This window comes from Pagrus pagrus, assembly GCF_965226575.1.
Source record: "Pagrus pagrus genome assembly, chromosome: 4".
In the NCBI taxonomy this organism is placed as follows: domain Eukaryota; kingdom Metazoa; phylum Chordata; class Actinopteri; order Spariformes; family Sparidae; genus Pagrus; species Pagrus pagrus.
In genome coordinates this window covers 7,092,236-7,115,652 of record NC_140188.1, presented here as the reverse complement: position 1 = coordinate 7,115,652, position 23,417 = coordinate 7,092,236, and the positions used below count along the sequence as shown (strand labels likewise).

General features: G+C 38.3%; 1 protein-coding gene across 1 annotated transcript; it reads left to right on the top strand.

Moving 5' to 3' along the window:
• The first annotated feature begins 1,029 nt into the window (after nt 1-1,029).
• On the top strand, nt 1,030-23,363 carry LOC311255657 (SR-related and CTD-associated factor 4-like). Its single transcript, XM_084350303.1, has 18 exons — nt 1,030-1,438; nt 2,765-2,848; nt 3,415-3,459; nt 3,579-3,740; nt 3,838-3,955; nt 4,086-4,219; nt 4,312-4,458; nt 4,555-4,628; nt 5,451-5,547; nt 5,824-5,907; nt 6,167-6,255; nt 6,563-6,744; nt 7,690-7,790; nt 7,881-7,994; nt 8,111-8,267; nt 8,364-8,458; nt 21,988-22,126; nt 22,314-23,363. Exons 1-18 carry the CDS (start codon nt 1,409-1,411, stop codon nt 22,736-22,738), a joined length of 2,277 nt encoding a protein of 758 aa, XP_084206429.1. The 5' UTR covers nt 1,030-1,408; the 3' UTR covers nt 22,739-23,363.
• Nucleotides 23,364-23,417: the final 54 nt, after the last annotated feature.

Sequence of the window (23,417 nt, the reverse complement as noted above, 5' to 3'; positions counted from 1 at the left end):
TATGTATATGTGAATATATATGAACTGTATATATGTGTAAATATACATATACGTGTGTGTGTGTGCGTGCATGTAGTACACACACACACATATGATAAATTAGGCTAAAGACACAAATGTGTATGTATATATCAGTGTTTCAGTTAGTAAACCCAGTTCTCTCTACCACCATCTGTGGCAGTGAGACTTATTAATTTATTTATTATTTTTATGTAGATTATACATAACTCTTACCTTGGTAAGTTTCCACTGCGACACATAAGAGTCAAACTGAGAAAGAGGAATCCCACAAAAGCAGCCAGAATGATCCAAAATATTATAACAATTAAGTCTGGAAGGGAAGAGGACAATCACTGTTGTAATGTTGTAATCACTCTCTTGTAACACAAAAACACAAAAACTCTATAAAGCAGACTTACATTTATTGTATTTCAGCTTGCTCTCATCAACAATCACAGGATCAAGATAATCATAATAGTATTCCCATTCATCGTTCACAGCAGTGGTAGAGTTTTCAATGACAGCCATTATCTGATTTCCCAAGAGTTGGTAGAGAAGAATAAAAGCCATGAACCACGATAAAAAAAAAGTTGTTTCTAACACATGTAGAAAGTTGTTCCTGTGAGAGAAACGCCTCCAATCCTCACCCACACAAATGTTTGTCTGCTCCACTCCACTTGTTTCTCTCTCTTGTTTGCTCTGATTGAAGAGTTCAGGAGATGCATGCAATGTGCAGGTTTGGCCACAAGAGTGCATGAAAGAGCCATTCAACAGGGTGCAAAGAAAATACCTGTTCTGTCTTAGTTTGCAGATAAGTGGGTCTGATGAGCCTAGTTACACCATGAACTATCGTAGGAATCTGCTTAATGCGATTTGATGGATCCTTGGCAAAGAAACATTGATGATCTTTGGTGGCAGCGTTCAAAGGTCGTGGTACTACATGCTAGGGGGCGTCAGCGTGCGATCAGCGCAAAGTTGAGGGCGGAGTCTGCAGGCTTCGGTCTTTAGCTACTGTTAACAAGTCACAGACAAAGACGAACATTACGGAAGCACAATAATTATGTACAGGCTTATTCATCTCGGTTATCACCCGAGCACAAAGCGAGAGAGTTACGGACAACCAAACCGAGAAGGCAAAGGCATAAGGAAACATTAAGGACAGAAAAGTCTTCCCACAAAAACCAACGAAGAAGAAGGGGACCGACGCACCACGTACGGGGTGGAACCGCGAAGCAAGCCGTAAATGCTAGCACAGCGGAGCTTTGGCTAGCTATGTGATCACATCAGAATAACACTGAGCCTTATAGCGTCGCTGGTTATCTATTTTGTCAGCTATATAGCTACAGATGGTTATGATTTCATAGATCAGATAAGTTCGTCAGCCAGTTTTCAACGCAACAAAACCGTCATGGATGCAGTGAACGCGTTCAACATGGAGGTAAAGTTTACTGTTTTACAACAGTCTAAAGAGCAAAGCCCGAAGGCTAACGCTAACTAATGGCAATTGGTTTGATTAAACGCCCGCCAGCTAACATGTAACATAGCTACGATAATGCTAATTATATTAAACTTCAACATGATGAATTTGTTCAGTTTGAGGGGTAGACGTGTGTTCAGTTAATATGGTCTTTAAACGTAAACATGGCTTGATCCGATCCGTTAGCCACTAGCTTGTACACTAATCTCGCAAGGCCTGCGATTTCAGTGTCTAGCAAATTGTTAACATAAACCGCCGAGACCACGACGTGCTGCCAGTAGAAATATACATATAATAAGACAAATAGCCCGTGTAACTTTATGCCCCCTTTTATGTGGTGTGTCCTATTATCAGCTTTACAAATAAAGCTGAAGTTAAACGATCACTTTGAGTCACGAGGTAACATCAGCGCTGACACCCACCACCTTTGTTACGAGGATCTTTTTATGTTACGTAAATAGTTTGTCTTTCCAAAACCTTCCCACACCTTGCGTCATTAAGCACAACATAAACAAAATGCGTTTTGTTTTATTGTTGCCACATTAGGACACCGGACTATCACCCAGCCTTGCTGTATGTTTTGAATGTGTGTCTGTAATGGTGGGTGTGAACATTGAGGGGTGCATTTGAAGTGTCAGGCTCTAGTTTGGTGCTCTAATGACCTGAATGCTATTCTCATAGTTATTTTGACTCTTTCATTCACGAACCCCATGTGTGACTGTACAATTGAACTTGCCTGATTTCTATTTCTTTCTCGTAGAAGTTGATTGCCTGATATATTTTGAATCAAGGCTACAGCAAAGGTCAAAATTGGATAGCAATATATGTATGATGGTGAGCCTGAGCTAGTCAACAAACATTGTTTATGGATTACTCTCTAATGCATAAATCCACTCCCCAATCACAAATGCCTGATTATGGGTGAAGAGTGTAAGCTGGTAACTTAAAACAAGCTAGATCAATGAAATTCTAGTGGAAAATAGATATTGTGAGAATGGGAATCTCTATTTACCGAATGACAAGTTAGGCTGTGGTTATGTGTGTTTATGAAGAACAACACATGCAATGCTCAACCTGGAAAACCTTTTTTTTTTAAACCATCTGTTTCCTTAATTATATTCCAAAGATGGTACATTTTCCATTAGGTGATGGCTGTATGTCGCTGTAGTCTAGTGATGTCTGTTTTCTGTGTTTTTCTAAAGCAATGCATGCTTCCTAATGTAATTGTACACTATAATTTTTACTTCTAAAATGAACTGACATACGTTTCTTTTGAAAACTATTCAGTTGTTCTCCATGATTGACATGAAGCCTCCAATATCCCGTGCTAAGATGATGTCTGTTACAAAATCAGCCATCAAAGCTATCAAGGTAAAGTGAACACTGTGTCATTTTTTTCATGTTTTTGTGATATTAAGGGATGTAATGCAACTGGGAATCTCCCAGACTTTTTGACTTAGTTGTTTTAAAGTATTTTAGAAGAAACACTGTGATTATGCTGAAAAATATAATCACTCACCCTTATTTGTCTTTGATATTGCCATCTGTATGGCTGTGAATTTTCAAAAGCATTACTTGAAAATGTATACCTTTTTTACTATCTTGCAAGCACAATCCTTATTTTGGGATGTGATCTTTCTAAAGACATCAAAACCCTGAACTCTGACTGGTGAAATGTGATTTTTGCATACTCTTAATTGGTGCTGAGAAATTTTTTCAGAACTAGGTAAATTGGTGTCAGATAAAAACCTAACAACTTTCATTTAATGCCAGACAATGTGATCCCTATTTAATTGAGTCATGTAGTAAATAAGAATTTTGTCATGATACGTTTTCATTGCTGTTCCCAACTTGTATGGTTATATATCCTTCATCATTTAAGTATTATGTAGTATGTTGTGACTGATATTATTTTTCTTTGTTTGTGTTTATATTAGCTTTACAAACATGTTGTCCAGATTGTTGAAAAGTTCATCAAGAAGGTATGTACTGTAGAGCCTCTTACTGTGCATTATATTAATCATTTGAGGTCCTAGTGCACTTTACAAGTACAAGTTGTCATGACACAATATTAATTAAATGTCTTTATTTTTTATTTCAGTGCAAGCCGGAACTAAAAGTCCCTGGTTTGTATGTGGTTGACTCGATTGTTCGACAGTCACGGCATCAGTTTGGTGTTGACAAGGATGTATTTGGGCCCAGATTCTTGAAGAACTTCACAGATACCTTTCAAAACCTTTACCGTTGCCCAGAGGATGATAAGGTGCTCTATGTTTGTGCCTTTGATATTTACTATAATTACAGTGAATGATAATTTAGAAATAACTCAAAGGTGTGATTGGCTGTTTTTTTCTTTTCAGAGCAAAATTATTCGCGTGTTGAACCTGTGGCAGAAGAATGGTGTGTTTGACATGGACATCATTCAGCCTCTGATGGATATGACAAATGGAGCCATTGTACCTGCCCTTGCACTGGAAGGTAGAGAAATTTGTATATTTCTCTATTTTCGCATGTCTGTAACAATGCACCAGAGTGTTACCTGAGAGTAAAAGAAAAGTGAGGTTGTAATTTGTCCACTGAAGTTAATCTTTTTCTTGTATCTCAACAGTTCCCCCTGACCCCCAACCAGAGCTACAGCCTCCTGTCACTAGTGCCCCAGTAATGCCTTCTGTGCCCCAGCTACCCACTCCTGATGCCTTAGCTGCGGTGGCACAGCTGTTTCAGTCTCCACATGGTCAGGAGGTAAGCAATAATGTTGTGCTCCAGCAGCTCTGCATCATGTCAGGTTAAGAATTGTTTAAATTCTGAATGACTCCTCCCTCTCAATCCTCTAGCTGCAGAGGATGCTCCAGAACTTCCAGCAGGCAGATAAGACTCTGGCAGCCACCATCACAAACAACGTACCAAACCCACCCCAGATGCCTGTGGCACAGCCCAACCCATACAGTGCGCACACAGAAAAGAAAAGCTCCTTAGCCGAGGTAATTGCAAAACTCAGCCAACACAACATTACCTGTTTTGATCATATACAATTTATTTTTCTCACTTACTTTATTATGTATTGTATATTTCCTCAGAAACTCCTTGACAGATTCGATTATGATGATGAACCTGATGATATAATGGCTAAAGAAGGCAGTGCCCAGCCACAGTGAGTTCTATGAAATTTATATATGCTGATACATTTGTATTGGTTCTGTATGGAAATGCAGGGACAACAGCACAGCATAACCTTTTAGTTTGAAACTTGAAGTGTGTTGCATACATCACACCATTGTATTTCACCAATGATAACCCAAAAGAAATGTGATGTTTGCAATGAGTGCAGCTAAAATGTAGAAATACATTAACTGATGTTTTCAATCTGCCATTAGAGGGCAGTATATCTGCTGTTACATGTTATCACTCCAGTATAGACAGAGATTAGCTCACAAAAAGGAAATGGGATCAGTGTGTGTTTTCTTCAGCTACTGTCATGTGGATGTATTATAAAGTTATATATTTTTTGTTTGCTGGTTTCGTGTTTTTGGGCTTACCGTTGGAGCCGAGGCAGGTTTAAGTCCCCTCCACTCAAAATGTGTTTTGCTTATTGTTCATACACTTCTGTGTTTAACCATCACTGTGCAGAATGATGTATGTCACATTGGAAGGCTGTTTTCTCATTCATCTGCTGAAGAGGAAGGTTTCTCCTTGCTTTGAATTATTTAAATGAAAAATATTTGCATATTCATAACATGTCCCATTAAGATATACCACTAAGCTTGTAAGCACAAACGCCGTAGTTGTGGAGCTGGAATCCCAAATTACCCTATTATTTTAGTTTAACACATCTATGCTTTTCTTGCTATGAAATGTCAAAATAACAGCTGTGACCACAATTATAATGGTTTTGGTGTAATTTGCGTTTAATGTGTTTTTATATTTGTGGGTTTGTAATACCCAGACTTACTATCTGTATATTTTGTCATGACAGGGGCATTCCTGAAAATGTGTTTAACCCGTTTCCTGGTCAGATGCCCAACACAGAGAATGTTCATCCACATATGATGGGACAGGCCGGTGGTATAGAGGTATCAAATTATACCTGAATTATATAATGGCTCAAATAAAGATATTCTAGTACAATACCAACATGATGTCCACAAGTTGTTTGAAGCTAATTAAGTTTCTCTTTTTAGTCTTTGTTCTCAGAGATGTCAGGCCAAAAGTATAGAAGTAATGCTTCAAATGTTTGTGTTTTGGTTATGTAGAAGATAAACTGTGTGGAGCTGCAAGCTTTAGTTGAAATGTACTATGGTGTCTGTTTTTCAACCATCACCTGTGCCTATCTCTTTGTCATTCTTCAGCACGGTGGAGGAATGAGTCACGTTGAACATCATAGGTTGCCAGATGGATACCCTTCCATAAATGAGGCTTATTCACAATCACGGGTAAATCTTCAGTCCTTTTAGTTTAATGTGGATGTCTCTCCTGTGAGAGAAAGACTTTTCTAGTTCTACTTGATTATTTTTTTTAATTTTCTCTTTGTTTTTATGTAAGTTAGTTTTTCTCATTAGAGCAGTTGTAGCAAGCCAGTGCTATCGCTCCCTCAATTGACAGAGTTCACGATGTGAACTCTTTTCATTGTAACTTTGAACTGTCTGCCCATTAATTTTGAAAAACTAAAATTGCCATGTCATCATTGTCTAGCAGGGAGATTCAAGAGAAGACTCAACTATGAGGCGAGAGGGCAGACACAGAGGATATGGCAGGAGGTCAAGATCCAGATCTGGTTCAAGGTAAGAGGCTGTGTTCATCACAGATAACTGTAGTGCTGTGGATTATAATTGGATTGATCGATTTTTAAAAAACTGTTTTTCAAAGTTTTTATCTGGTGCAATAGTCAATGCATCTTGAAGGGTAATTTATACGTTAGAAAGTGCAGAGCAATTAGTGTAGTGCAGACACTGAGCTGCTGCCGTGGACTCCAAGAACTCTGTTCATTTTGCCATTTCCTGCTCAGCTAATGGTGAAAAAGATTTTTACTCAGGAATTGTATTATTGAGTGACATCATGTTAAGTTTTTGATGATCTTTTGTGTTTCAGATCTCCAAGGAGGAGAAGATCGAGATCTTCGTCCCGCTCAAAAAGGGCTAGGCATCGGCGATCTCGCTCCAGAGAATGGCGGTGGAGATCGCGCTCACGTTCACAGGACAGGAGTGAAAGGGAAAAGGACAGAGAGCGCAGACAGAAAGGTCTTCCCAGCTTAAAGAGCCAGACTCTCAGTGGTATGTGCTACAACAGAAACAAACCTGTGAATATGTTGTTTATGATACTTATTATACACATACAGATGCTGGAACCACTACTACATGCAAGTCACAGCGACATATCCACCTTGTCTGACCCTGTTGAATGGAGCCCCTTTGATGTGTACTAGTGCCTGATTTACCACTGTTTCAGCTGCATATAACCTGTTCGTGCAAAATGTGGAGATACATTTGACAAAAGGCAGAAGAGGCAATGTTCTTGGCTCCTCAGCAACTTTTAGAAATATATTCCAAGCAATTCAAAAGTTCAGTGTAATTAATGGCACTAGCACATAATCTCAGTCAGATGTAAATGCAGTCAAAATATACAGTATTTAGCAGGGTAAATTACTGTTAATATGGTAATTATCTCTGAACAAGGACTCTGTGTTTTATTGAATATAGCAACCGTGTCAAACATTTGCCAGCAGTGATGTGCTGTACTGATATTTTGAAGCCTGGGTGTTCTGTGCACTGCAGAATTACTGTCTGTCTCAGTTTTTATAGTTGCCTTGTACTTTTGATCAGAATTGATGACATTTCCTCTCTCAGGATTTGGTTTGAGTATCTTAGTATCTGTTCTGTTAGTGATTGGCTCATTGTTTCATTCTAAACACAGTTAGATCAACTAAATAACAGGAGCAACCAGATTTGTCATGCATTCTCACTTCCCAGCAAAACTGGCTCACCATTACCTAGATTTCCTGGGCAAGATTATTTCATCCATTTTATGCTTTCTGTTTGCCCGGGAAATCTGAGTAACCATTACAGTTATGTCATAAATTTCAGGTTAGCTCTATCCATGACTGCATGAAGCAGTAAATTAAAACTGAATAGCATAAACATTTAAACGGATAGTAAAGTTGAACACAACCTAAATTTTGTACATCATCCCAACAGTTGCTAATGTCATTTTGCTTTTAGTTTGCAGCACTACACTTTGGGTTGGACAACTAGACAAGAAAACTCAGCAGTCTGACGTGATGTCTCTTTTGGAAGAGTTCGGCCAAATAGATTCTATCAATGTAAGTTTGGACAATTGACGTTAACTTTTCTGATCTTAAGATAATGTTATGTAGTATTTCAGTATTACCTTCTGCTTTCTCCCTGTCCAGATGATTCCTCCGAGGGGTTGTGCTTATATTGTTATGGTTCACCGACAAGATGCCAATACAGCCTTGAACAAACTTAGTAGGGGGTCATACAAAGTCAATCAGAAACCTGTTAAGGTACATAAACTCTTACAGACATTGCTTTTATTTCCAATTTTATTCTTCTCTTGTAAAACCTGTTTTAGTGATGATTGTAAACTAAATGATTACAGCATGATGTCATTCTTGCCTAGATTGCTTGGGCTTTGAACAAGGGCATAAAGTCTGCGCACAAAAAGTTCTGGGACGTGGAGCGGGGAGTTACCTACATTCCCTGGAGCAAAGTCAAAGTTGAGGAGTTGGAGAGTTATCGGGAAGGGGGTATGCTGGATGCAGAGACACTAAATCCAGGTAAACGCAAAACTATTCCTTGCCTAAGATTCACCTGCTGCAGTCTTTTAGAGACCGTTTCCCTTATGTTGTCATTTTATTTTACATTGTGCACAGAGTGGAATCATGCCAAGGACCTCAATAAGCTGCCAGCTGTAAATGGAGCTCTTGAAAATGTACCAGCAGATGGAGCCATCACTGCTCACATTCAGGTAATGATAATACAGTCTACAGACACCTTCTTTTTCATATTAAAAGTTTTGTATGGTTTAATGGCCTTGGTGTTAAAGGCTTGCTTCGCAATCTTTCTTGTGGAGGATGTAAGGAAAATAAATTTGTTGCATATTAGTAGTGGAGCTTATCTGAACCACCCTCTCATCTCATCTTTTTAAAACTCAAGTCACTGCAAGTTGTATTTAAAGATATCAATCAGGTGAATGACTTAAACTTCTAAAATCAGAAATATTGTGTGGCGCAATGTTAGAAATACTGTGTCTAAAGACAATCCCATTCAGTAAGAAATACCCTGCAAGTCAAGGTGTACGAGTAAGGTGCTATGTACAAAAATCATAAAGGCTGCAGTAAAGGCACTGTCAATGTGTCTTTTTTATCCCCTGCTAATGTTAGATTGTGGACAACAAATCTGTGTTGTAATCCTAAATATGAACAAAAAAAAGGCCTTTGCTATCCAAAAAAATTCCACTGCTCACCATTTTCTACTGTCTGCACGTCTATCTTGTGCAGACAAGATCCCGTGTTCATAGTCTCAATCATCACTACATGCTACTTATGCAGCACCAAGTCCCCAAAGAGTTTGTGCAGTTAGCCTACCGCTAAATGCTTTCAAGTGCTGTTCAATAAAAGTCATAAAATGTACTCACAGTAGTTGTCTGAGTTATTGAAAGAACCGAACCCGACATGGTGTCAGAAGCGGAGCTACTGTGAGCAAACAGAGCGCTAGTTAGGATAAGTTTTATTAACCATTGGACATGAATTGAACAATGTCAACTGGCTAAACTTAGCATCACCTGTATCGGCATTACCACACAAGAGAAGTTGTTTCCCCATAAGCACTTGCAATTAAAATCTAACTCAGACTGTCAATGTTTACTTTATGCTTCTGTCTTTTATGTCTGTATTATATATTCAATTGAATGTTATCTATAGCTATCCCTGTAAACATCTCTAAAAACATCAAGCACAAATCTAACATCACAAAGGCTTACGTAGTTCGTTAAATCATTTGGTACATTTCATCAATAACATACAGCTGACAAAGATACTCACCATGTCAGCCAAACTAGAGATCAAAAAAGGGGTTTGATAATTTTCAGTGTCAGTAATGGTATAAGAGTGGTCTTGGGGTATTTGGCAAGTCCTGTCAAAGAACATAATTAACCTTTACTACTCGTCACACTCCATATCAAGACTGTATTTAACTTGGGCTGAGGCCAAGGTTTAAGGTCAGTAGTTATGCTGTCACCCTCTTACTTGGTCAGTACTGATTGCATCTGAACTTTTTTTTTAACCGTAAGGGATTTATGCTTTCTGGTCTGGTTTACACTAAGGCAGTCATGAAATTGGCTGCTGATCTCAAGGCCAACAGCAATAGCTTTTTGACTGTGTCTTGGCAAGTATTTGGGTTTATGTGTATGTGTGAATGTTTGTGGACTTGTGAGCTCCATGTGTCACCACTACAGGACTGATGTATACCTGTGGATGATGAGTGCTTTAAATGGAACATTTATTATGGAGGTTCATTATTTGTTTCATATTCAATACCTTTGAAGCTGTTGAGGCTGAACTATCATGGTACTTATTTTAGTTGTGATAAACATTGGATAGATTCATCCAATTACAAATGTTTTCATTCTTTCCCCCAGTCCTGCAGAGAATCCTGTAAAATATACTTTGATGCTTTGAGCATCTAAACTTTCTCAGCGAGTTTGGGTGCACTTAATTCTTACATTTATAGTCTTGACCTGGCATTGAACCCTGACACTTGTCATGAAAGTTTGCCAAAGAGTTCAGACAGACTGTAGTGGTTATATTTCACAGCTTTCTGCCCAAGACTTGTGCATTTAGACAACATTTATGAGCTGAATTAAACTGTTAAACTGTCGTAAATATAGATCAAATTATTTATCCTCTAAGAAGGGTTGTCAACATGTAACTCGACTTTCTTTGAATCATAATGTTTTTTTCACCAAATAAGCAGACAAATCTAATTCGGTGATTTTGTCCAATTACTACAATTCAGATAAGCTCCTCTGCTGATAGGCATACAATTCAGCAATGCTTATTCATCAGTCTCTCTTTTTTTCTTTGCAAAATATTTGCATCTTCACTCAGTAACCTTGTACTGTGCAGTCTAACTTGCTCAAATAAAGTGTGGGATTTACAAAAACTACTGTGGTATGTGTAGAGGGAAGAATTTCTGTTATCCTTTCTCTGTTTTCAGTAACTAAGCTTATTATCCAGAACGGTTGGATTTGACAGAGTTATCCTAACTATCGAACAGTGGTTGACTGACAACACAAATGTCTAAATCGGAGAATACATGAATCAGCTTCTTGGTGAGAAAATTGTATGTGTTTTCGTTGCAATCGGTGTGACCACTGAACAAATGAATATCCAAAATGATTGCGAGCTAACAGTGACTCAATCGAAGCAATAAATGTGTAGTAGTAGTATTTTTGACAGTTCTGGTGATCATCAATGTGAAGTCTAAGTAATAATATGTAGTCTTGTCAAAACTTTAAAACTAATTTTTAAAAAGGCCTCGCATGACCATATGCTTAATAAATGGTAAACAAATTAGCTTCAACAAAACATGATCCAGCCAGACTGTTTGCAACCTACATCACTTAGCAGACCTGCTAAACTGCGCCACCTCACTGTGAAGAACAGTTGCTCACAAGTTTTGAGGTCGAGAATATCAGACTGTCGGCTGCTGGTGGGAAATAAAGGCCCGATTGGGAGGAAGAGTGTCCAAGTGGGAGTTAAGGTAAGCCGACAACATCGTTAGCAACGTATAGTGGTGGAAGAGGTATTCGGCTCCTTGAGTAAAAGTACTTATATCAAAACCTTACTTAAGTAAAAGCATGGAAGTATTATCAGTGAAATGTACTAGTGTCAAAAGTAAAAAATACATATACCCTGTCAGTGCTTTACTATTATACAGTAGGCCTAAATGTATATTTTGGATTAATATTGCTGCTGCATTATTGTGTATGTAGTATGTTACTGCTGTAGATGTTTAAGATTGGGCTAATTTCAACTCCTTTATATACTGCTGGGTAGTTTAATCTACAGCAATGCATCATATTCTATAAGATCATATGTCTGTAGCGTGGCTGTCCTGTGAGAACCACAGATCTCTAAAAAAAAAATCTACTTTTCATGGTGTCAGTAAAACAGCCCTGTTTTTATCTTTGTTACAAGCAGATTTTTAAATAGTTTATTAAGCATAAGAAGTAAGAGAATTTTGTCAACCCCTAAAGGAACACTTTATCCCCCAGTTTATCAAATTCACCAGATTTAGAGATGCATGGTTTTCACTGCACAGGAACAATATGACGTATTATAATCTGAAAAGGAACTAAAGCAGTCAGACAAATAAAGTAAAAAAAAAAAAAAAAAAAAATAGTACAATAATTTCCTCAGATAGTGCAGTATTGGTATAAAGTTGCATAAATAGAAATACTCAGTAAGGTACAGGTACCTTGAACTTGTACTTTAGTACAGTAAATGAACTTAGTTGCATTCCACCACTGGCAACTTAATCTAAATATTGCGCTTAAACACGCCAAGTGATGATGAAAACTACACAGATTAACTTTTGGATTCAGTCAGACATGTTTTTGGGAATGGTAATTTAAAATCAAGTCACATCTGTCAACCCTTAAATTTTTTCTGTAAGAGGTAGAGCAGGATTTATATCTGTTATCCTTCAGTACATACAGCAGGTTTCAGTTATCCATGTTTTTCTTTGTACTGGAAATGGAACTTGTGTGTGTGTGCCATTGATGGAGTTATGACAGAAAAGCTCCACAATCCTTAACAACAAAACTACTCAAACCGCAAACACCTGGAACACACTGTACTTGAGCAGCACATGTGCTTCTCAGAACCTCCTGCTTTTCGTTTTGGCACCTTGTTAACAGGTAAGAGCAGGCACATAGCCTGGTTGAGCAGCGCTGCTCACGCGGTGTGTTTTTATAGATTTGGTGAATTGCGGTTCTCAGCAAAAACAGTCAGTGAAAATCTTTATAGTATGCCTTTGAATGCTCGCCTAATTTCTACAATCCCGACTCAATTGTATTCTACTCAGGCCCACTTCAACTCTTTGTGCTCTAGACAGCAAAACTCAAAACAAATCAGTCACGTTTGTAATCGTTTGTGACATGTCATGGAAAGGAGCTGCCAAATTTAAGCTGGATTGGAAGTTTCAAGTCAGGTCTTTGAAATTAATAAACTTAATGTCATTGGCCACAAAGGGATATGTGTCCAAATGTAAATATTATCATCTATATCATCAATCATATCACAGAATGTAAGACATGTTTGCATGTCGTGTGTTTTTCTGCATAAAATAACAAGCATGACACCAGTAGACTGCACACTGTGCCCTTACATATATCCAGCCATATAATGGCCACTTTATACTTAAGACCATAAAGTTGGTACTAAGCAAAGGAATAATGGTTTAAGATTCATCTCAATGAAGCTCTTGCCAGTTGCTGTTTTGAAGGTGAAAACTTTGAGTTGTCTACTGTATGTGAAGGCCACATCTGGCCATCTACCATTTATGTGAATTTCATCAGGGCACATTCAGGGAATGTCGCTTCAGGAGGATGAGGAGCTTTCACTCTTCATGATGTTTGTGTAATGTGTGATGATGGGGAAGAACATGGAAAATGTGAATTTGAAAAAGATTGATACTTAAGTCTTGTCGTGTTAAGCTTAGCTGTTTTTCTTAATTTGCCCCCAAATCTATGCATTATGGAATTTTACAAATATCTGCACTTATCAGCCTTAAACTGTATCTTAAGATGTACCACTTTTTATTATCTCTGCCAATCAGTACAACAAGCTCTGTGGTAGGCATCTTACTAATTTTATAAATTAATTTTAAGGGGAATGCTTCTATTTGCTTTTTGAAAAGTTGCACTATTCAAGCTGACCACTTTCAATACCTGCAAAATCATCAACCTTTGGTTATTTGTCATTTTGGCTAAAGGCTTTGGCATCCATATGAGTTGTGTAGATCTAAAGAGGAATTTTACTTTAGGAATTACCACTGCATATCAATGTTTGGCCATCTGCCAACGACTTGCCCACACGCTCTGATACTCGATTGATAGTCATGCATATTCCTATTCCTATCTTTAACATTATCCTGTCCAAATCAACCAATTGATTATGGAAAGAACAGCTAACCGTAGCTTTGTGTGGTTCAGTGATGGAAACGTTTGCTCTGTCTTTACTGCAAGATTTGCATATGTATTTATCTAGGAAATTGCGTCATGACACGCTGCTTTCCTTTTTTCAACATCAATGCACGGCAAACGGTGTAGTTTCACCACCTCTGCTCTCTGGATCCCAGCCACTGTACCTTGACTGGCTCTTCTGTCTTTACGGCATGTTTGGTTTGTGATACAGGCGTCAAATGAAGCTTGTCAACAAATGTAATGTGGGCAGTGTGTTGCGCTCAAAAGATGGATTTTCACTGTCCGCCATCTGAAAGTGCACCAGAGAGGAGGAGAGAAGTGATTGAGGAAAAGGGGGCAAGAAAGGCGTGAATAAGCAGAGCCAGGTAGAACAAATTATTGCAATTATTGAGGATGTTGTAAAACTGTTCCATCTGTTGAATTGTTCAGGCCTCATCAGGATGCTCAATTTACATGTTTAAATTCTGAAAAGTCTCTTAAGTATTTCCCTCTATCCCTACAGTGGTTCAGTGCAGAATTGTCACCTTCTTTATCTCACCTCAGCTTGTAAGACTGAGCAAGAATGTTAGCATAAAACAGGTACAACAAAAAATGTCATGGCAATTTAACTACAGTGACTTGTGTTCAGTTTACACAGGAAACTCATTTTAATATGTCAACTTCGGTGTTGACTCTCCTTTTTAGAACCATTTTAGGCCTTTGAGGGCTTCTTTTCTACAGTGTTTTTATAGTTAACAGAATAAGTATACATGAAGCAGAAGTGGTCTGCAAACAAAATGGGCACTAGGCAAAATAATAGAATAAAAAATTTGCAAAATACAGCAGTAAGTAAAACAATAATCTCTAAACACATAAATTAGACATCTTTCACACACACATCTTGCTTTTTCACTCTTGATTTGAAGAATATAATGCTATATTTGTCATGATCCAGTTTTTAAGGGACGAACTGTCCACATAAATGTTCATATAATCCTTTACAATTCCTTTATAAACAAAAAAATATATACATTTCATCCATCTTTCCACGCAACAGCTGTGGAAGTGTAATGAAAAATTGCAGTCCCTTTCAAGTTAGGTTTTGTTTTGTAGATGGATGAGAGTTAAAAGGGCTTTCATTGCAAAACGTTTTGTTAAAATAAATGTAAAATGTTCTAAATTTACACTGGGAGCTGTGCTTCATTCCAACTAGAGCAGTGCTTGAAGTGGGAAAAAAATGTGCCAGTTGTCCCCTTAGTCACATGTTGGCTCCCAATGGCCTGTCCGACTGTAGGCGTGTGTGCGTTCTTGGAAATGCTCTTCTCTTAGTGTGCCACACAAACGAAGCACTTCCAGCACTGGCAGAAGAGCAGGCAGGCGAGAACCGAAAGGTAAGCATCATGTAGTGCCATCCGTAGGGCAGTTTATTTAGGACCATTATGAATTGTCCAGAGAACCTAGTATGGCCCACTTCAAGCACTAAACTAAAGACCATTTTGAAATGGGTTGCACCAGCTGTGACGCCCGTCAATATGTTGATGTTCCAACCCATGAGCACTCGGTAGTCATTACTATGAGTACTCGGTACCCAGGGGTTGGTTCATAGCCATCTCAACCACACACCTGTCAAATTCTCTGACAACACCCCCCACCTGCTCACTTGAATGGTCTTGTAACTGTGTCTTGCATGGTTGTGAAGCTATAGTGTTGACAAAATTTGCCATAGGCAGACTAAAATATAAACACCTGGCAAAGTACTCAAATTCTGTTGTAGTACCTGCCACAATAGGTGTTTGGAGGACCACATATTGTTTTGACATACACACATAGACTCACACGGTGAAAACGATAGCAGCCAGGCTGTTACAGCATTAACTAAAAATATTCATAATCGCACATTGGGTTCATTTGGATGTAGGTTTTCACATGTGTTTCATATTTAACATCCTCGCTTATGATAGAATTTGATTTTGTGAGTGAGAGAGAGACAGCTAAAAGAGAGTGAGAGATTCAGAATGTGTCATGTGAAAAAACCTCATGCTGGTCTCTATCCTTGATTTCTTTTTTTAAGTTTTGACATCACAGGTCTGACTCTTAGCACACTGGATCATTCGCACATCTAAAAACATTCAGCTAGCTCAGTCATTAAAAATGATTATTAAGTAAAATCTGAGCAATCTTCTCCTTTCAGTCATTTTCAAGTGAAGTGACATTTCAAGGAAGGAGGGGAATTCTTCAATTACATCAAGTAGTACAACAGTGGTCTAGATCCATGTGTGGAGAACTTCAGATTCAGATGAGGCCTCACAAAGGTGAGTGTTATAAAAATGATCTTTGGATACTGGGATTCCCACTCATGGATGAACCTGTGGACTGGTTGGAAGGTAAATGACAGGTTCATTCATAATAAAATGGACTTTTGGATTTTTCCATTACATTTGTTCTTACTCGTATATTATCTGTGATATTGAGGCAAGTTATTGTCGAGCTTCATTATTATTATCATTTCAAATGTATTATTGGTAGCAAATATGAAGAAAGAACCAAGGAATGATATTGACAAGTGTGAAAGCACTGGGATAATACCTGTCAGGGGCATGAGTCTTGATCAAAGATCCAGTGCCCAGCTGTCGGGCTGGTGGGATTTCCTAAGTGGAATAAACCCGCAGGAAATATGGAGCAGCAGAGATCCTGTAATTTCTTCCGATGGAGTGAAACACCAGGGTAAGAGCAGACCCCTCTGTTGCTACACCCATAGTACTGACTGCATCACGGCTGTTTGACTTGTGAACTGCTTTTTCTTTACTTCAATACCTTAGTAATTGTTAAACAGCGTGAAAGATTGTGCCCATATAAAAAATGACAGGCTCTTTTGTGATCAGTCATTATGTAGCCTCTGTGTTTGACTTCATTCCTATTAGTAAAATATACTCTCTAATACGTACATTTCCAAGTAATGATTTAGAATATTTTTGTGCATTTTGTTTGCCATAGGTATTTTAAAACTTATGTAGCTTTATTTCTCATCCCTCAAGCTTTACAAATCTATTGCAAAGAAAGTAGTTTAAAGCAGCAGTATGCAACTTCAGAAAAATGAAAACAAAAATGAAAAATGAATACTCCCCTCAGTACTTCCTCCCTTCAAATGAGGTTCAGGCATATGCAAGTGTTAAAGGGACAGCTTGCACCAAATTCAAAAACATCTTCCTCCTCTTACCTGCAGTGCTAATTATCCATCTAGATTGTTTTAGAGTGATTTGCCAAGTTTTGGAAATATCGGCCAAAAAGATGTCTGCCTTCTCTTAATATAATGGAAGTAGATGGCACTAGCTTGTGGTGTTCACATTGACATAAAACAGTGGAAAGAGCTTTGGGGTCTGAAAAGTGAAGCTAATACAGAAGTGCCTTGAACCTTCATTCTTTCTAATGGCCAGCAGGGGGTGACTCCACTGGTTTCAAAAATAAGTCCAATTGTATGTAAGCTTATGAGAAAATAACCCTACTGCTCACTTGATTTAATACCTCAGTGAACAGTTTCCTAATGATTTTATGGTCTCAATTGCTAGTTTCAGTTTCTTCTTTCAGACAGCATAATGTTTATTTTGTAAATTTAGAGTAACATAGACAACTTACGCAACTTATGCTTAAGGGCGTGGCAACCTTGTGATTGACAAGTCATTACTGCAGTGTGTCCTTGGGTTGGCAGATCCAATCAGGAGACATCTACTAATGAACGAGAGCCTCGTGCGCAAAGTGAAAGAAGTTAGTTCTGTTAGCTAACCTCTCATCCATGAGTGAGCGAATGATAATTGGCACAACAAGATCTGCGGATTATCTTGAGTAACCAGGTCATTATTTCTGGAAAGAAACATTGCTGTTGAGTTTTTCAAATGTTTTTTGTGTGCTTTGAGCACCACAAACCGAGTGCCATATAGTTCCATTAAATTTGAGAGAAGGCCAGCATCTCAACGGCCGATTTTCCAAAACCCGGAAACTCGCACCGAAAAACAACCTACATGGATAAATAGCACTACAGGTAAGAGGGAAAATATGTATTTTCGATGTGGGGGGTGAACTGTCCCTTTTAAAGCCACTATGTGGAAGGATTGAAAATTTCCAATTTAATCGCCCCCCAATGGCAGTGTCAATATTGACATTGTGGCAGGCATTAGGCATTTCAGCACAGGTAGACTAATTATTAAAATGAAAATAAGGTGATGGAGGATCACTATATTATAGAGTGAGATTATCAGTCAAATAAAAAGTAAACTTCAGTCTTTAGCTGTAATGTGAAATTACTCACTAGTTGACTTTTGACTCAAGTTGTGTTCCTGGTGTATCAAACTGCCACCTCAATGAAATTCTGAATTCAACACTTTACATGTTTCTCATGTAACTGCACTTGTTTTTGTAATGGCCAATAGATCCAAGAAAAAAAAATTAAATAGCTGGGCAATTCCCTGATTCTCTCTTGAAATAAAAATTAAGTGTAGTGTTTCTGTCCCTGTTTGTACTTTTTCATACATCTTGTAATGTGGGACAAAAGACCAAATTTCCACTGTTTGGAATGTCTGTGTTATTTATAGCATCCTCTTTCAAATTAGATTGATGGCATGAATCCTGGTGTTTTTATTTTATTTTTTATATATACGTACATAACATATATCAGATGATAATGCCAAACTAAGCATTTTCTAACAGTATACATAATGCCTTTAAATGTTCCTCTCCTGAATCTGTTTATGTGTGTGTTTGTTTGTTTTTTGTTTTTCAATCAAATTTGAATTTATATTTCTACTACAACTAGAGACCATTTTGCAAAGTCATTACATCAGCCATGACACTAAATAGGTATTTCTAGTGCAATAGAACATATGACATGAGAGAGGTGAGTTTGACAAAACATATAACTCTACCCATCGATGCTTTTCGCTGAAATATTCCCTTGTTCGATACAAGGGAATGCACAACATTAGCATGGTAAAGTTCACCAGGTATTGGCAGTCCCACTTTGTGTTCCATTGCACCATGTACACTGATTTGGCTGCGTGGCTGGTGTGATCCCCTTGCAAGATCGTCTCTTGTTTACCTGAAGTCTTAAAGTGGAAGGGAATGTTTGAAACTGGTAATACAGTAATCAGCTATTTAAACTGAATGTGGGCCAGGGGCGTAAAGTGGGAGGGGCGATGGCCCCTTCCTTACTTCCTATCCCCCTTCTCCCGGCTCCTCTGCTTGGACCACACACGTCTTCATTTTGATCTGAACTACACACCTGTTAAGTTAAGTGACTGCATATTGCATGGTTGCGACAATAATCACGTTGACAAAATCTGTCTTTGGACGGACATAAACACCTGGAAAGGTACTCGAAAATGCTTCTGTCAGTTCCCGCTAAAATAGGTGTCTCCAGCCATGACACATACATACTCTCAAGTTGAAAACGATACCAGCTGTGCTGTCGTGGATGTTAATAAATTCAAAAATATCTTTTTGCAGGTTAGAAAATTAGATGTGTGTATATGCAGTTGGCACCTCTTGAAGAGAACAGTCCTGACTGGGACCAAAATTAAGGGGCAATGATATTTCAGAATTGCTTATTATGAATACTTGGACTGTTTTAGTCACCACATTTTTTTCTCAGAGCATTTGATTTATTCAAACTGAAGATAAAAATTGATCACCAGACAATACAAAAACAATGTTGCATACGGGGACTTTGAATGTGCATGGTTATTTCTGAATGGTCTGACGGGGAAACCTCTCCAGAGCTTTAGCATTGTGAAAAGCATTTGACATGTGGTTAATGATTAATATGTGCAGTGATGGCTTTTATCATCTCCTCCCACTATATCTAATTGAGTTTAGTTGAAACAGAAATACACTGATGCTGTCCATCCAAAGAGAGATTGTTTTACCTGCAGACATGAGACACACCCGTTGCTGCAGCTTGTTTTTGAACACATGAATCAAGAGAGGCATTTTTTTTGTATTAGTTGTCCTGGTGTTTTACACTGGGAGGTCAGGCAGTCACATTTTGAAGGTTAACAGCGTATTACATTCTGTATCAGTAACAAGATTTATAGGTAGGCTTGCTCTGTAGGATGTGTGCCCTTAGCCAGCTTTGGCACCAAGGAGAGAATCGGTGATCCCCTTGCAGCATCTGGTAGGCTATGAGCTTTTACTTGATGTGCTCAGTGACTCTCTGACCAACAGTTATTCATGCATTCATGGAGTGAAATGTAATTTGCGTTAATGATAGAGTAAGGGTTGTAGGTTGAATGCATGACACATGACTTCCCACCGGGGAAAATAATTTTAATAAGCAATTTCAGATTGAATTAATTCAGCAAAGGTCTTAGATAAATGTTTAATTTTTTATTTGTCTCACTTATTAAACCTCTTATCAAATTGAATTACCCGAGAGTGCAGCCATAAAGTAACTGTTCAGCACATGTAGCATGATGAATATTTTTCTTTTTAGAACTTAATCCAGTTAATATTTAAAATGTTTGATATAGTTTTGATTGATACTAACTTACATCATGCTGACTAGCTTTGATATCATGACTACAGTTTAACCTTTATTTGTCAAACAGTTAACTGGTCATTTATAGATTATATCATTTATTTCTTATTCAATGGAAATGTCTGATACTCTTACATACATATATGCCCATAACTTACTCTTACACATGAATATCCTTCATTATGTCATTGTCAGATATGCGCAGAAATCTTGAGTTCTCAAGGTTTAGAATAATTCAGCTCAGCAAGGAGGCCTGGGAAGACAACGACTATATTGATTCATCCTTTATCAATATTTTTGATAGTTGGTGTTTGTTTTCCTTTCCTATTCAAAGAATATGTGAACACTATCCTCACAGGCACTAAAATACATCCCTGCTCAGGTCTACACCTTTAACTTGAACTACAAGCAAAGCCATTGTGCTTTCTGTAACTCTGACGGTTATTGAGAACTGTGTGTTTGTAGGGACAAGACATTTAAATTAACATTTTAGTTTGTGGTTATTATAGAAAACACGAGAACTGTTCAGTCTTGTTAGGGTGGTGATTTGCCCTCAGAATGCCTTTTTGGTGTGAACTTCCTCAGCAATCACAAACATCACTGATTAAAAAAAAAAAAAAAACTCCTTTCAACCACCTTTCCTCATGCAATTAGCCTCCTTAATGGCAAACATTCTCCGATTTATGGTCACTGTTCTTCTTCAAACATTCATTTATTGACAGTACACTGTATTGTGTTTACATAGTGTATACAAATCAATGGCATTTGATGCTGTGATGTGTCCAGCGAAATAGAGCCTATGGGTATTGTTTTCTTCAGGAAGGAGGAAAGCAGTGAACTCTAACATTTATTTATTGATTACTTTATGTATGTATAGCACTATTATGAGACTGATGTTGGCTCAGAATGTATCAAAGGGGTAGGTAACAAATTAATAGCCCTTTTTTGGTACCAACACTTAATACAAGACTTGAATGCTATGCAATTATCTACATACTGAATGTCTTACATCAGAAATCCTCATTTTACACAGCCTTATTTCAGAATGGACCCTCTTCATCATAAATTGTATATATACAATTAAACGTGTCCTAAGTAGACATACTTTGCATTTGCATGCTTCTTATTCTGACTGGATGACAGTTTTTCATTTTTAATTAAGGACTGATGCATTTAGCGACACATCCATCACCTCATTATAGTATATTGCTCCATAAACTAAGCAGACTAGGCAATTTCAGAAGATTGGCTCCATGTTCCATTTCCCCTGTGTGTTTAAAGCCATAATATAGTCAGAAGTAATTGTCATGTTTTACTGTTACGGACTACATCTTATTGCAGATTATATATCAAATGAATAAAGGCAGTTTTACAATACACATTTCAGTGTGTTTGCCTCCTTTTTGGATCTGTGGACTTCTTCTATCACACACTTGTGTCCCTTTTTACACTGCTTATTGTTCGACATGATAATGTCTTTTTTTTTATTATTTTAGTTTTGTTGAAATTGACAGTTGGGCTTTGGGTTATGATGACAACATAACAATATTGTGTTCTGAGGATGGAAAAATAAATGAAAAAATACTCATCAAAGGGATTTTTTCTAACAAAGATCATTTTAATACAAATGGGATGCAGTTGAGCAGCTGCTTCATGCTTTACATCATGCTTTAATCCGAATGTTGATGCAGTTTCTTCTTTCAGATCACAGCCTCAAGAAGGGTTATGTGCTCATTTTACATTAACCTTTACAACAATGCCATTGTGTTTCTTTGTCTTCCAGGTACCACCAGTTGAACAGGCGGCACCCATCGGTAGTCCCCTTGCTTTTCCTGGCCCCATCATGCTGTCCCCTACATCCATGCCTCCGGGAGGAGCTCCTTTCATCCCCCCAGAGTTTGACCATACAAAGTTGGCACCAGGTGAGACATTTATACAGAGTGAAATAGTGGGAGGAAGATGTGTGTGCAGAAATGTTGGTTAAGAGTAACTTTGGAGTTCATAATATGAACAGATCCTGCTGTAATGTTGCCACTGTTCTTGGCTGGATGTTACTCAGAACTTTCTCTCTCTGATCTGTTACTAATCTTATCTTGTGCTCTTTTGCAGCAGGAAGCTTAAAACCTCCAGAAGACACTAAAGATTCAGCAGCAGACAATGGCACACCCTCTGATGCATGTACTGACAACCAGCTGGGGTCTCCTGCAGCACCGGTGATGCTGCCAGGCCCGGGAGTCATGCAGGGCCCCAGACCAGGCATGCCCCCTCTGCAGCCTCCTCCTGGTATGCCAAATCCTCATCTACCTCCATTCCTCCCACCTCCAAACATGCCACACATGCCCCCACAAATGATGCCTGGAGGACCCATGTTTCCACCAGATAGGTTCAGAATGCCAATGCCCTTTCCTCCTCGTGGCCCTCCTTTCCATCGACCTCCTATGAGACCAGAGGGCATGGATGACAGAGATGGGAGGCATTTCAGAAACGGGAGGCCAGGATTTGCGTGCCCACCCTTCCCCAGAGGGAGGTGGTAGATGTTGGCTGATTGTGGACCTGAGGGGAGATGATGCTGAACCCCTGTGAGATACTAATAAATATCAGGACATCTGGTTCAAGAAGGACTGCTATGAACAATTGTGGATGCAGAAACATGTGCTAAGACTTTATTTTATACCACCTGAACTATTTCCTAGTGTCAAATAAGCAGGACACTGTGTTCTGAATGTGATCAGTGCTCCTTCAAGTTCACCAGAGAAGAAACTCCTGGCTGTAAATACTTTACATGCTTGTAGCTGTTGGCTATCTTTTTGTATATTTGAAGTTGTGTAGTTTATGCTGATGTCTGTAATCCTGGTAGTTGAAGGTAATAACAAAGGCAAAGTCTGTATTTTTGAGCTTAGTTTTTGTGGATGGAAGAAGACTGTAAAAATCTATGATTAATACCTTTTGGGTATTTTGTTTTTAGTATAATGCCTTTGTACCACACAGATGTTTAATTCTTCACCAGTGAAGTTGGATTTGATTTGAAGCAAAAAGTGGATTTCATGTCCTGCCAGTAGAGGGTAGTCTCTGTTACCATGGCCAACCTCTGTTGTACATTAAGGTCATACCTTGTAGGATCACGTGCAGTGAATATTAAAAAGAGGTACTACCATTTGATCAGGTGGTTTTCTTTGTGTTTATCAAACTGATGTTTTTAACTTCTTTCTCAGA